Genomic DNA, 15,290 nt, shown 5'->3' on the forward strand with positions numbered 1-15,290 from the left:
GAAGTTGTCCCTGGATCCCGGGACCCTGGCAGTGGCGGGCTGCACAGGCTCCCGGGAGGGGAGGTGTGGAGAGTGACCTGTGCTCGCACACAGGCTTCTTGGTGGCGGCAGCAGCAGCCTTAGCGTCTCATGCCCGCCTCTGGGGTCCGCGCTGATAGCCGCGGCTCGCACCCATTTCTGGAGCTCCTTTAAGTGGCGCGCTTAATCCCCTCTCCTCGCGCACCAGGAAACAAAGGCAAGAAAAAGTCTCTTGCCTCTTCGGCAGCTCCAGACTTTTTCCCGGACTCCCTCCCGGCTAGATGTGACGCACTAGCCCCCTTCAGACTGTGTTCACGCCGCCAGTCCTCTCCCTGCAATCCGACCGAAGCCCGAGCCTCAGCTCCCAGCCCCCGCCCGTCCCGGCAGGTGAGCAGACCTCTCAGGCTGGTGAGTGCTGGTCGGCACCGATCCTCTGTGCGGGAATCTCTCCGCTTTGCCCTCCGCACCCATGTTGCTGCGCTCTCCTCCGTGGCTCCGAAGCTCCCCCCTCCGCCCCCCGCAGTCTCCGCCTGCGAAGGGGCTTCCTAGTGTGTGGAAACCTTTCCTCCTTCACAGCTCCCTCCCACTGGTGCAGGTCCCGGCCCTATTCTTTTGTCTCTGTTTATTCTTTTTTCTTTTGCCCTACGCAGGTATGTGGGGAGTTTCTTGCCTTTTGGGAGGTCTGAGGTCTTCTGCCAGCATTCAGTGGGTGCTCTACAGGAGCAGTCCCACGTGTAGATGTATCTCCGATGTATTTGTGGGGAGGAACGTGATCTCCATGTCTTACTCTTCCGCCATCTTGAAGCTCCTCCCTCTATTTTATTTATTTTATTTTATTTATTTTTGGCTGCATTGGGCCTTTGTTGCTGTGCGCGGGCTTTCTCCAGTTGCAGTGAGAGGGGGCTACTGTTTGTTGCGGTGTGCGGGCCTCTCGTTGCGGTGGCTTCTCTTGTTGTGGAGCACGGGCTGTAGGCAGGCAGGCTTCAGGAGTTGTGGCACACAGGCTCACTAGTTGTGCTCACAGGCTCCAGAGCGCAGGCTCAGTAGTTGTGGTGCATGGGCTTAGTTGCTCTGCGGCATGTGGGATCTTCCCGGACCAGGGCTCAAACCCGTGTCCCCTGCATTGGCAGACGGATTCTTAACCACTGCGCCACCAGGGAAGTCCATGAAGTCATTTTTATAGCAAAGGATTGGAAACTATAAATCTATCTATAGGAACGAGATTGCATAAATTATGGTATATTTACACAAAGGGATACTATGCAGCTGATAAAAAATGAGGCATGTTTACCTATATATACTGTGACAGAGATCTCTAAAAGATAGCACTTAAAGAGAAAGAACACTGTGGACTCTGGTGATAATGATGTGTCAATGTAGGTTCCTCAGTCTTAACAAAGGTACCACTCTGTGGGGGATGGTGATAATGGGAGAGGCGGTGCATGTACAGGGGCGTATGAGGGAAATCTCTGTACCTTTGCTCGATTTTGCTATGAACTTAAAACTGCTCTAAAAAAAATTAAGTCTATTATAAAGAAAGAACAAAGCACATTACAAAGCATTACATAAAGTACAATCCCATTTAGGTAAAATATAAAGCAAAGTAGAGATGTGTATATATGTATATAAGCAGATGAACAAAAAGGGGGCTGAAAGGATAAAAGAACACACAAAAAAGATGCAGTTCTTCCTCTGGGAAATGGGACAGGGACAGGGAAGAAGGTATGGTGAAAAAAGACTTTAACCTTTTATTTTACGTACTTGAACAATGTTTGAACCGTGTCCAGAGTAAATGCAGTCTTGTATTCCTTGTGCAGGGGAAAATGCACAAAATGCTGCTATAACAAACAATAGACAGGATCAAAGATGAGCTAGGTGCCAGTCATCTTTAAGTCAAATGCTGGCTCTGAGAACTAACGACCTCAAATAATGTTTGAAACTAGAATTGTCTATTGGTTTCATTAAAACCATAATACAGAGTCCTACTAGAATGTCACTAAAGTAAATTAAATAGGATTGGTTTAATTTATGGTTAAACTAAAGACAAAAATGCTAAAACCTTAGCATAATTTAAAATTATATATATATATCTCATTTATTGAAATATAAAGATCTTCATTTACACGTTTTAAAACAAACACATGAACGGGGCAATTTGTTATACAATTGTATCGGCAGACTCTTCCTATCGCGTTAGTTCTCCAACATTCACCACACCACTGTTTTGGGAACATTTACGTATTTTTCTCTTTATTATTTCTAAAATATAAATTTTGGACATTCAAAAGTGCAACAGTTAATGTGCCTGTGGGGAATATCACAGTTAAAAAAATATAAACAAAGGCAGTGATACAGCTTGTCATAAATGTTTTGGCAGTATTCTCCAAGTCTATATAGAAATACATATATACATATTGATGTATAACATCATTTTATCTCACGTCCCTCTTCACAAAAATAGGACCATTTTGTACAGATTGGCAGACCACATTTTAAGGACAGCATCAATCATTTAAAAAGTCACAAATTGTGTTTCTCAGGCCAACTTTGATTGTCTTCATAAAAATAGAAAGCAGGAAGGATTGACAAATTTTCATCTGGGGTCTTTGCAGGAGGCCAGAAAGGAAACAAATCTGTCATACACTGAAAACACTATTTAAGAGAGAAAAAAAAAACGCAGCCACATACAAATTCAGGTGACAGCATTCGTCAGGACTAGATCCTGCTGGTCTGAGAATTTTCATCCAGCCTCATGATGTCATGCAAGACTCAAAGGACATCAAAATGCAAAGCACCAACAAAAGGAGGCTGTACGAGGGACAGGGAGCGATAAACAGAGTGCTTGAGCTGTGATTCTAGAAACACAAATGTATTTCAAGTCTAATTGGCTCTACAGAACCTAGTCAGGTTTTCTTTTTAAATTGGCCAATCTGGCTCAGTCTTCACACTTACCATGAAAAAGGGGGGGCTTGCATTGAGATTACGCCAGTAGGTAGTCAAGTACCTTGTTATTGCTTCTACATCTTCCAAAGCATCACCTGCCATGAGTACGCACGGTGATTGCAGTAATCACAGCCCATGTTTCATTCATATGGTGTCAGCAATTAAGTGGTATTGCACAGAATGCCAATGAACCCACAACAACCGGTTTGACGATCTGGATGGATGTGACGATCTGTCCTCCCATCTAACCCCAAAATATCAGTAAAACTTAAAAAATTTTTTCACCAAAAGAGTGACCTGGTCATACAGAGACTTGGTACACTGAATTGCATCATTTTTGTACATGCCTTTTGGCGGGAAACTGGTGGGGAGGGAGTTCAGTTCCCCATGCAGTGAGAAGATCTACTAAACCAAGATTTGGCTTGCTCAGTCAGCTAAGACTGTAAAATTAAATTAAGGGTAGCAATTGCCAGATATATGGCATTAAATGTCACTGACCCAAAGCCAAAGATTTAAATAGCAGTCTTCCTACGTGGTTGATTTCTATTTCAAATTATTTTTTTCCCATGGCAACTTCCTGTCATCTATGCCAGTGTTCCCCAAATCTGGCTGATCAGAATAGCCAGGATGTTTATAAAAATACAGGTCTCTGCTCCCCCGGACCTAATTAATTCAGAATCTCTCGGATGGGGACATAGAATCTCATGATTCTGGTTGCCAGTTACATATGGGGACCAAGGATCCAGGCTAAGGCACACACAGCCTTCACTAAACAATGCCTTTATTGTCTCAGAGTTCCAAACTATTTCTCCTGGGGGTAAGAAATGAAGGAAGGGGGCTCCTGTTCAGGGCATCCTTCTGACTTTTTCAGGGTTCGTAGAATTAAAAATATATATGTGTTGAGATCCACCAGAAATATGACCAGGCATGAAAAAAATCTCTGCAAATCCAGTCTTTTTGCTGATGATTACTTTTTCCACTGGGTAATAATATGAGAAGTCATGTTAGGCAGAGACTCATGCCTTCATATTGAGAACATTTAGGATTTAGGGGTTTTGTTTATTTATTCCAAATCGCATTACTTCAAAGGGCAGTTAATTGCTTTTAGTACAATGGATTAGGGAACTATTCAGTACATAGTTAAAAACTCTGACTTGCTGGAAGACACTACTCTTACTTTGTTCTCTATGTTCAACTAAATTTAATCCACTAAAGCTATAACCATATTTTATAGAGAAACATGTTATTTAATATAAATGTCAAAAACTGTCAAACTTGTCACCTACTTAGTAAGGATTTTTTTTAAATTGTGCTTTTTCTGTAGGGAAAACGTGTTACATATTACACATTTAGCGTTACTGATAACAGTAGCATTATTATAAACGTAGATTACAATATGAAAATGAGTTGTTGGGCTTATAAATGACCCAAATCTAATAAACAAAGTTGGTTAATTATTATCTTTTATCTCCTCAACACTAAAAAAAAAAAAAAAAGTAAAATGCTATAGTACCAGTACCTTTTAAGGTTCAAAAGTGGTTTTGCATGTACTTCATAAGAAAGTCCAACAGCAGCTGATACCAGGTTTCAAGCGTGAAGTACATGGGTGGACTGAGTGGTCTCTCCAGAAGTCCAGAGAAGATAGTTAATACAAATCAAAACACATCCTTGGTTAGAGTTATTTACATAATTACAATGCTGGAGTTTTGTTGCAGTAAAAGTTGTGTACGTTGGAATCTCACCAATGCCCCTGAATCGCAAAGTTTGTCTCCTGTGGCCCGTTATTTCCTTGTCCATCTACCTCCATACTTCACATGCCAATGAGATGCTACTGAAGCACTGCCAGAGGCCACAACAAAAAAGTTCATTTCAGAATATCCCATTCATTCGTATTTAGAAGGCTCCCTGAGGCCCTTGGCTGGGAACTTCTCTTTACACATCATCCAAGTCCTCCCCTCAAACTTTGCATTGCAGTAAAGTGGTTTTCTTAAAAGGATCCAAGCTGGTTCCAGGAGTGGAAGGTCCCCCCCGAATCTTCCAGTTACAGGAAGCTGTCTTCCACCAGGTCCGAGGAGTCTATGCCAATGTCGTCCATCATGTCGATGTCCTCGATGGTCTCATCCTCTCTCTTGATGAAGGTAGAACTGCTGGAACCTGTCTCAATGGCACTCTCTTCAGAGGTCTGTGAGCTGGAGAAGGGAAAGAATAGAAAAGATCACAGTTAGACCAACTAGGCCATAGGGGCATTTCCAAGGCGGCCCCCCAAACCCAGGCTACCCAGCCGGGAAAGATTTTGCCACCAAGCCAGACGCAGCCCCCATCACAATGCAGTGGGCCATATGGAAAACCCAGATCCACAGGTCATCTCCACACTTCAGCTTCCCTTCTCTTCTGCCAGATCTTCCACCAAAGTTGCTAACAAGCTGTAACAATTTCTATTTTCCCTACTCAACCCCGGTGGAAGAGAAAAGAAGCAATGCCAGATCAAAAGGACTGGGGAAGAAAAAGCAGAGGGATGAAACTGGGGCAAAGTGCAGCTGGGGTCAGTCACTTGCTAGCCCTGAAAGCTCCTGAACGTCCAAACTGTGATCTCAGGATTTCACCCCATGCCCCAGGAATGCCCTCCTTCCCCTCCTCTTACATCCAATACCGGCTTGAGTCCTAAAGGCCCAGGTGAAGGCTCTTTACTTACTAGAGTAGCGTCTGAGAAGGGAGTTCTAGAGTCAGAAAGCCTTAGATCTGGAATGGTCCACCACTTACCAGCTGTGGGACTTCACACAAGTCCCTTAACCTCCTGAACTTGTTCCCTTGCCTATAAAATGAGATGACAACAGTGCCTGACAATATTCCTGTTTGTTAGGGAGATTAAATACAGCAGTAAGGCAATAACCATACAGCACTGAGCAGAGTGCCTAGCACAAAATAAGTGCTCGATAAATGTTAGTTATGATTATTGTTGCTGTTATCCAAGCTCTGAATTTGAATAGGGCCCGGATATTAGATGATATCAAGGAATAGTTGTCAATTTTCTCAAGTGTGGTCATGCTAGTATGGTTATGTAGGAGAGTCTCCTTATTCTTAGGAGATGTGTGCTGGAATTTCAAATGATTTTGTTTCAAGTGACTTAGCAAGAAAAAAAAGTATGAGTGTATGTTTGTGATACACACAACACCTACAATATATATGTATATTATATATATAATATATAGGTAAAGCAAATGTGATACAGTGTTAACAACAGCTAAATCTAAGTGGTAGATATATTCTTACAAATTTTCTGGACACTTAAAATTTTTAGAAAATATTCTCTAGAGTCTCCAGACTGTCACTATTGCCTGTCTTCCCTTCTCTGAACTCTTACTGTCTTACTGTTATCCTGCCCTGTGTTGCTAAATTTTTATGTATCTCTTTTAGCTCCAAGCAGATTATCACCTGCTGATAGGCAGGACCATGGCTTCACCTCCTCATGGTGAGGCTGCAGCACCGTGCTACACACACGGCGTAGAAACCATACCATCAGCTGGGTGGCCACAAGACAGAGTCTCACACATGCATACCAAAAAAGAGGCTTTCACCCCTTTCCTGCCTCTCTCCCCTCCTTTCCATATCAGTTTCCAAGCAGAGAACCAAGCCTGGCCAATAGAAGCCCACGGGAAGCAGTCTGCTACCCTCCACCATGGGGCCCCTGTGGCCCAGAGAGCTCTTAGAACTTGTGGGGCTACTGGACTGAGTTCCCCTTCATAACCCTCCAGATTGGGCCCTTCCTTAAGACTGAGCTTTTGCTCAGTTCATAGTCTGTACTCCACCTTCCCTCCTCACTTATACCCTGGTCCTACGGCCTCACTGTGAACCCTAGTCCACTTGGCCGGTCTTAATAACCATCTAGTCCTGGCAGCCTCTCTCCCCAGGAGGCCAAACCCAGTTCCTGGGACCTTGGCCAATGGCTGGACTGTGGGCACAGAAGAAGCTAGCTTCCACCAAGACTCAGCACCACACCATCCTTGCTGCTCATCAGGCTTCACGGACAGTGGTTCCTAATGCTGATGACTGGGCTTATTTCTGGTTCCCAAGCCACAGTGCTCATCTTGTAGCCCAGGACCTGACTCCTGATGGGCTCTGACCTAGCACCCCCAAGTCCTCTACAGCAAGGTCCTTTCTTCCTCAGGCCCACTCGCCTCCCAAGGCCAAGCATCCTGAGCCTGAGGAGGGTGTTCCACAAGACCACCATGCTCACTCCTGCCTGCCTACACCCAGAGCATCCCAGATCTGGGATTCCCCCATCTTTTATGGGCTGAATTGTATCCCACCAAATTCATATGTTGAAGCCCCAACCCCCAATGTGACAAATGTGGAGACAGGGCCTTTAAGGAGGTAATTAAGGTTAAATAAAGTCATAAGGATGGGGCCCTAGCCCAGTAGGATTGGTGTCCTTATAAGAAGAGACACCAGAGATGCACACACAGAAAAAGCCCATGTGAGGACACAGCAAGAAGGTGGCCATGTGCAAGCCAAGGAGAGAGGCCTTGGGAGAAACCAAACCTGCCAACACCTTGATCTTGAATTTCCAGCTTCCAGAACTGTGAGAAATTCCTATTGTTCAAGCCCCTTAGTCTGTGGTACTGTGTTAAGGCAGCACAAGCTAAGACACTCACCATCTCCGCCCACCTGTCAGGGCCACAGTCTCACTGACCTAGTATAGTCATTTGGGACATACTTTGTGTGATTCAGAGAAGACCAAATGTATCACCCTTACAGAAGTTCCAGTTTTCTAATACAACAACTACCTACCAACTAGAATTGCTCTCTCTGTGGAATACGTGTCAAATTCTGAAGTCCAGCCTTGTGTACCCCTAGAACAGTTCTTGGCACCTTTCTTATGTTATTTATCCCAAAGTGATTTTCTAACTTTATTTAGAAGCAGAACCCTTTTTTACAGTTGAAATATTCAGGGCCCTCAAACACAAAGTAACCAAATGGATGACAGATCTGGGGTATAGTGCTCCAAGACCCACTGTTCAACCTTCTTCCCACCCCCAAGAAGTTCTACAAAAACTACCCAAAACTTGGAGGAACACTGTTTGCTAAAGGAACATAAACACATTTAAAAATTGTTCTGAGCAGAGGATAAATAGAAAGGTAAGTCAGACAGCCCACTTTTCCCCATCTCCAAATCTCATCACAAAAACAAACAAACAAAAACTATACTTTTAAAATTACCTGGTGCATACACATAAACAAGGGCCATCTATATCTTATACCTAAATTGGTTGAGAGAGGTCACAGTTATAAGCCTCCAAAATAATAATGTCATGTGCTTCTGCCTAAATATTTATATGTATTCAACTGAATGAGAAAGAGACAGCAATATCCTGAATGAAGAGAGAGAGAGAGAAACTCATAAGCAACTTGGACCTTGAACCAGGGGCCACTATCACCACCTACCTTCTCCTGCCTCTGTCCAAGGGTTATGCAAAGAGAGCAAGGAAGTGGGGCATGGCCTCTCCACCTGGACCATACAAACCAATGGTTCTAGTGCTGGCTGTGCATTAGCATCACGTTGGTAATAAATTAATGGGTCTAGGTATGATCACCAGTGGCTGCTATTGTCACAAAAAGAGACAACGGTACAGCATGTACCTCCTGTACACAGCATCATCTTTGAAGCACACTTAGCAAAAAATCTACTGAGTCAGATCAAGCCTCTAGACTAACTACCAATTTCCAACAAATATAGGAGACAGAAGCATCTGATAAAATTCACAACAGTAATGCAAGCAGCAAAATTCTGAATGTGGGAACTCTACAGGCAAATGCTCTGGTTTTTACACAAACAATATGCAAGGGGGCTAAAAGAGGCAGAATGAACTTATAGAGCTCTATCAACCAAAGTCAATGTGTGACTCTTATTTGGGTCTTGAACAGAGCAAACTAAATGTAAAATAATATTTATGAGAGAATCAAGGAAATTTGAACACTGACTGGATATCTGATGCTTTTAACTATTTATTTTCAATTTGGGGTGTGAAATAATGGTACTGTAGTTATTTTTAATAACTATAGTTATTTTTTTAAATAGAGCCCTTATCTTTTCGAGATATATGCTGAAATATTATGGATGAAATAATATGATGTCTAGGATCTGCTTCAAAATAATCCAGAGGGAAGTGGTAGAGGAGTAGATATGGCTATGTAAGCAGACAGGTCATGGGTTCATCAACACTGAAGTTGAGTGGTGGGTACCTGACAGTTCACTATACTGTTTGGATTATGCACGTTAGAAATCTTTCATAATACAAAGTTAGAAAGAAAGAAAGAACAAATCAGCCAGAGAGTGCTTGTGCCTCACTCCCAGAGATTATCATTTGTTGGTCTGGGTGAGGCTTGTATAGCAGTAGTTATCAAATCTCCCCAGGTGGTGCCAACTTGCAGCTAGGGTTAAGAACCGCTGATGGGGACTTCCCTGGTGGCGCAGTGGTTAAGAATCCGCTTGCCAATGCTGGGAACATGGGTTTGAGCCCTGGGCGGGGAAGATCCCACATGCCGCGGAACAACTAAGCCCGTGCGCCACAACTACTGAAGCCCGCATGCCTAGAGCCCGTGCTCCGCAACAAGAGAAGCCACCGCAATGAGAAGCCCACGCACCACAACGAAGAGTAGCCCCCGCTCTCCACACTTAGAGAAATCCTGGGCGCAGCAACAAAGACCCAACGTAGCCTGAATGAATGAATGAATAAATGAAACCACTGATGTAGCGTCAAATAGCCCAGTACAGCCCGCCTCTCAACTTTCTCCTCGGTTTGAATTAAGAAACTAAATAAGAAAACAGCAAGAAGGATTTCTCTGGTGGTCCAGTGGTTAAGACTCCAAGCTTCCACTGCGGGGGATGTGGGTTAGATCCCTGGTCGGGGAACTAAGATCCCACAAGATCCCACCCACGTGCTGCGGGGCCAAAAAAGAAAAGAAAAAAGAAAAAAAAAACAGCAAGAGAGGCTTATATTATTTCAGTAATCGTAGTTGCTGTGTCAGTTTGATCAAATTACTTGAGGACTTAGGTCAAAAGTTCTCCATCAGGGAAACATGTCCCTTCCTGCCCTAGACCTCCACCAGCTCCAGGGAGCAAATATAGGCAGTACACTCTTTGACACTGGTCTCAGCAATATTTTTTTGGATCTGTCTCCTCAGCCAAGAGCAACAACAACAAAAATAAACAAATGGGACCTGATCAAACCTTTTGCACAGCAAAGGAAACCAATAACAAAATGAAAAGGGAACCTACTGAATGACAGAAGATATTTGCAAACAATATGTCTGATAAGGGATTAATAACCAAAATACATAAAGAACTCATACAACTCAATATCAAAAAACCCCAAACAATCCAATTTAAAATTGGGCAGAGGACCTGAATAGGCATTTTTCCAAAGAAGGCATACAGATGGTCAACAGGCACATGAAAAGATGCTCAACATCACTAATCATCAGGGAAATGCAAATCAAAACCACAATGAGATATCACCTCATGCCTGTCAGAATGGCTATCATCAAAAAGACAAGAAATAACAAGTGGTGGTGAGGATGTGGAAAGAAGAAAACCCTAGTACATTGTTAGTGGGAATGTAAATTGGTACAACCACTATGGAAAACAATATGGAGGTTCCTCAAAAAATTAAAACTAGAACTACCATACGACGCAGCAATTCCACTTCTCGGTATTTATCCAAAGATGAAAACACTAATTCGGAAACATACATGCACCCCAGTGTTCTTAACAGCATTATTTACAATAGCCATGATATGGAAGCAACCTAAGTGCCCACCAACAGACGAATGGATAAGGAAGATACGGTATATATACACAACGAAATACTCTGCCATAAAAAAGAATGAAATCTTGCCATTTGTGACAACGTGAATGGACCTGGAGGGTGTTATACTTAGTGAAATGCGTCAGAGACAAATACTGTATGTTTTCACGTATACGTGGAATCTAAAAAAACAAAACAAATTAACAAACAAAACAGAAACAAACTCACAGAGAACAAACTAGTGGTTACCAGAGGGGAGAGGGGCAAAGTAGGTGAATGGGATTAAAAGGTACAAACTACCAGTTATAAAATAAATAAATCACAGAGATGTAATATACAGCACATATAGGGAAATAATCTATAATTTATAATAACTTTATATGGTGTATAATCTATAAAAATATCCAAGCACACTTGACACTAATATAATATTGTAAGCCAACTAAATTTGAGTAAACTAAAAAAAAAAAAAAAAAAAAAAAAAATTTAAAGAATCACCTGGGAAGCATTTTCAAAATTAAACAGACCCCTGGGGGTTCTGCCACTGGCTCCCCCAGGACAGATTCAGCACCAGGAGGGCCTCACAATGGGGCAATGGCTCCTCCCCTTCAGGTGCGCTGGGGGAGGGGACGGGAGAGAGCTCGGCGGGAAGCTGAGGTCTCGTGTCTACCTGTGTCTGTTCCTTTTGCCCAGGTCTTCCTCCTCAGGAACAGGGTCGATGTCAGGCAGAGGGATGATGTAGCCACTGTCCGCGCTCAGCCTCTGCTCATCGAGGCCACCCTCCCAGTCCTTCAGCTTGTCCTCCTCGTTTTTGTAGGTGACGCCAATGTAGGCGTTGTTGGAGTCCACGCGCATACGTGCCACGGCGGGATGGTCACTCTTCAGGAAGTCCAGGTGGATCTTTTCATAACTCTGCAAATGTTCATTTCACATAGTTACACAAGGGTTACTGATAGAACTACAAAAAAAGGACACAGATGCTCAGAACTTACTATTTTTAAACTGTTGACAACTGAAGGAGAGTCAGATGTTCACTGTTCCCCAGAGATGGGTAACATGAAGGAACGGCCACCAGTGGCAGAGATCTCCTGCTGGTAGGTCTTGAGATACCAAGAACCCCTTCTCAGTCATCAGCTACAACTGTGTCCCCATACGCACACACTCCCTTCTCTGGGACTAGCATGGACCCTTCTGGTCCCCATCACATAGTCTCTCCAGAGCTTGGATGGGTCCCAATAAGAGGTGAATAGGGCTTTCACTGGGAGCACCATACCAGAAGTCTTCCTGATCCCCAAACACTGGAGAAATTTAATTCAAAACTTAGGGACCATTGATCTAAAAAAGACCCCGGGCTTCCCTGGTGGCGCAGCGGTTGAGAGTCCGCCTGCCGATGCAGGGGACACGGCGGTTGAGAGTCCGCCTGCCGATGCAGGGGACACGGGTTCGTGCCCCGGTCCGGGAACATCCCACTATGCCGCGGAGCGGCCGGGCCCGTGAGCCATGGCCGCTGAGCCTGCGCGTCCGGAGCCTGTGCTCCGCAACGGGAGAGGCCGCGACAGTGAGAGGCCCGCGTACCGCAAAAACATAAAATAAAATAAAATAAAAAATAAATAAAAAAGACCCCATTTTCAACAATAGTTCCAGTCTGTTCCCATCAACACAATTTCACCAATTGGTGTCTCTGACTTTCCTATCGTTAATTTCCTTCCTTCCTTCTGCCTCACTTATGGCAGTTGTAATGGGCAGTGAGATAATCGATAAACAAAAGTATTTAACTTCCAGTTCAGCTAACACTGCTCTTCCTTGAGAAGAAGGAAGAGAAGCAATAAGTATGGAAAACCTACATGGTGCCTGAATCTTAAAAACTGAGTTTATTACGCAAGTGTGTCTGGGTTTCCTTCTCAGCATCTCAGCAAAAATTTGTTTCATTCATTACCGTATCCTGCTTGGTTCCATGAAATTATATTTGTTCCTTTGAACAATGCTTCCTATTCCACAGAAAACCAGCTGGAGCCACAGATAACAGCTGAGGTTGTTCCTTCCAGTCAGCTGGTAAAAGCCAATTTTGCATGGACTTAAGTGCATTCAAATTAGCGATTTAATGGCTGTGGATGCTCTGAGACTTCTAACTGCACAGTAGCTTCAGATACTCAAACATATGGAGAATGAAGTGCTTACAGGTGTTGCACACTTAGGATGAAAGGGAGCCGTGCAGGAAGAGGAGGGTTTCTACACATCATTTTTACCAAGGGCCAGGGGAGCACTCCCTGAAGCCCCGGCCACTGGATCACACGATCTTTTTCCTCCTTTGAAAAGGCTCCTTTAAAATAGTGTTGAACAGTACTGCTCTCCTGTGTAATGACCAGCTGTTGTCTCCTCCCTTTGTCCATTCCTTTCCACTCACCCATCTTAAGAGGCTCAGACAAACCTTTTTATATTGTCCGGGCAGCAGATTCTCCACAATCTCACTCAGGTGGTAAAAGGAGGGTCTCTTCTCTGGCTCACTGTTCCAGCACTTCACCATGATCTCGTAGCTGGAGAAGCACAGGACTCACAGTGGGTACAGGGAGGAATGTCAGGGCACCCTCTACCCCCACAGACCCACTGGGCATGAACACAGGCCCACGGGATAGCAAGGGGGCTCACACTTCACTGGTGGCGTGGTCAGGCTTGGCCATCCGGTACCCACTCTTGATCTTATTGTAGAAAGTAGAATCCACCATCATGCCAGGGTAGGGTGTGCCACCTGAGGACCCAAGAAGAAAATGACCAGGACTGATGAGTGTGTGGTACACTGTTGAAACACCTGGCACCTTTAGAAAATGTTTGGGGATCCCCGCCTTGAAGTATCGGTTCTTCCAAAGAAATTAAGTGTTATCATCTGCTTGATTTCACAGCCTTGCCCAAATCTTAAATTTAACCAGGACTTCTAGGTTGATCAAGTTCAGACACCCTAGGCAAAAATTCTCCACGTCTAGAAAAAGCACAAAAGTGTTTTTCAATGTTTCTGACTAGTGGATCTATGCATACAAAGCAAAATAGAAAAGCCAGAGAAATTCTGAATCACTGAGGCCAAGAAAGTCATTTTCATCAGAAATGTTCAAATAATTAAGGCAGAAGTCTTGAAATGTCTAGATGATTCTCTGTTTGTAACAGAATACGAGACTCAGTTAAGCCACACACTTGGATGATCCACAGTGACATCTATGGAGGGATGAACTAGGATCGAAAAAGGAGAACAGGCAGGGAGAGCCCTTACTGTCACATCAGGACAATAGTGGATTCAGGAAACACTTCACATTTTTGTGGCCAAGGCCAGGTCAAGTTTAGTTTCCTTCCAAAACTACTCCAGGACTCCTCTGTTCTCTGGGCTTCCATTACAATTTTAAATCAGGACCACACAGCTTATCATTAAATGTGTAAGTTTCATCTCCCCAGGTGAACTGTCTGGAAGTCAGGGCCGTGAATCACCCCCTCGCAGGGCCCTCACCTGGTAGCTCGGGGCACCTGTGTTCTTCAGTAACCGGTGCCTGACTTACTGAATGACTAGAAGGTTTCTCTCCTCCAGAATGATGACCGGGAAGGGAGTCACCATTCCCCTTCCCTCGCTGCCCTACTTTCACTGAGTGTCCATCACCAGGAGGCGAGGGAGAGCCGAATGCCCACTGGTGAACCCACTTAACCCAAAGTCCAAGGTGAAGAAGCAGCGGGCGAGTGGATGTCATCGGGAGCATTTCCAGTAGGAGACAGTCCCTCTGATGTAGCTCAAAGGAGAAGGGGGGCAAAGGCCAGGGGTGAGGGCACAGCTCCCCAAGACCCCGTCTCGGTCTGCTCGGACACACACTAGCCATCGTCAAGTGCACAACATGTGAATCGGCTGCAGTGCACTTGACCCACACTAGGTATCTTAACATTGTTTACATCCTGCAGCTTGGAAAACACAGCATCTCCCTTTCAGTGTTGTTGCAGAACAACCCAAACAAGCAGAGATGTCAGGCCCATACCGAGGGAAAAGATCTCCCAGAGCAGAATGCCGTAAGACCAGACGTCGCTCAGTGTGGTGTAGAGGTTGTCGAAGATGCTCTCAGGAGCCATCCACTTCACAGGGAGGAAGGTCTGCAGGGAAGCGAGGAGGACGTTAAACCCAGCATATGCAGCTATGATCTACAGCAGCAGGAATAGAAAGGGGTTCTCTCTGGGCTAATAGCTTGCGCTGGCAACCTTGCCCCACAGGAGTGTCTCTTTAGTTCACTTCTGTACTCTCGGCACTCAGGAGAGTGCCTGGCACCTAGTGGGTGCTCAATACGCATTTAATGAATGATGGATGGTCACTGCTGCCTCTTACACCCTTCCGAGGAATAACATGCCAAGATATTTAATCCTGAATTTTTACCCCAAAAGCGTGAGCCCTGAATGGACCTGTCCCCTAGTTTCAGGTCTTCCCAGGAACAAAGTTAAGAACAGACCTAGTGACCCGAGAGCCAATTACATTTTTGAACTATAAGAAATAGTGGGGAGAAGGTT

General features: G+C 44.4%; 1 protein-coding gene across 4 annotated transcripts in view; it reads right to left on the reverse strand.

The window, feature by feature from the left end:
• Positions 1–2,328: 2,328 nt before the first annotated feature.
• PDGFRA (platelet derived growth factor receptor alpha) overlaps positions 2,329–15,290 on the reverse strand; it is a 46,200-nt gene continuing 33,238 nt past the window's right edge. For all 4 annotated transcript variants that reach the window (XM_007111244.2, XM_007111246.4, XM_024131938.3 and 1 more), the window contains exons 19-23: positions 14,771–14,882; positions 13,413–13,512; positions 13,195–13,300; positions 11,437–11,678; positions 2,329–5,150 (exon numbers count right to left, since the gene is read on the reverse strand). In XM_007111244.2, the coding sequence (XP_007111306.1) occupies positions 5,003–5,150; positions 11,437–11,678; positions 13,195–13,300; positions 13,413–13,512; positions 14,771–14,882 (708 nt within the window). In that variant the 3' untranslated portion in view covers positions 2,329–5,002. The remainder of the gene's footprint in view (positions 5,151–11,436; positions 11,679–13,194; positions 13,301–13,412; positions 13,513–14,770; positions 14,883–15,290) is intronic.

Source organism: Physeter macrocephalus, chromosome 7 (assembly GCF_002837175.3).
Source record: "Physeter macrocephalus isolate SW-GA chromosome 7, ASM283717v5, whole genome shotgun sequence".
In the NCBI taxonomy this organism is placed as follows: domain Eukaryota; kingdom Metazoa; phylum Chordata; class Mammalia; order Artiodactyla; family Physeteridae; genus Physeter; species Physeter macrocephalus.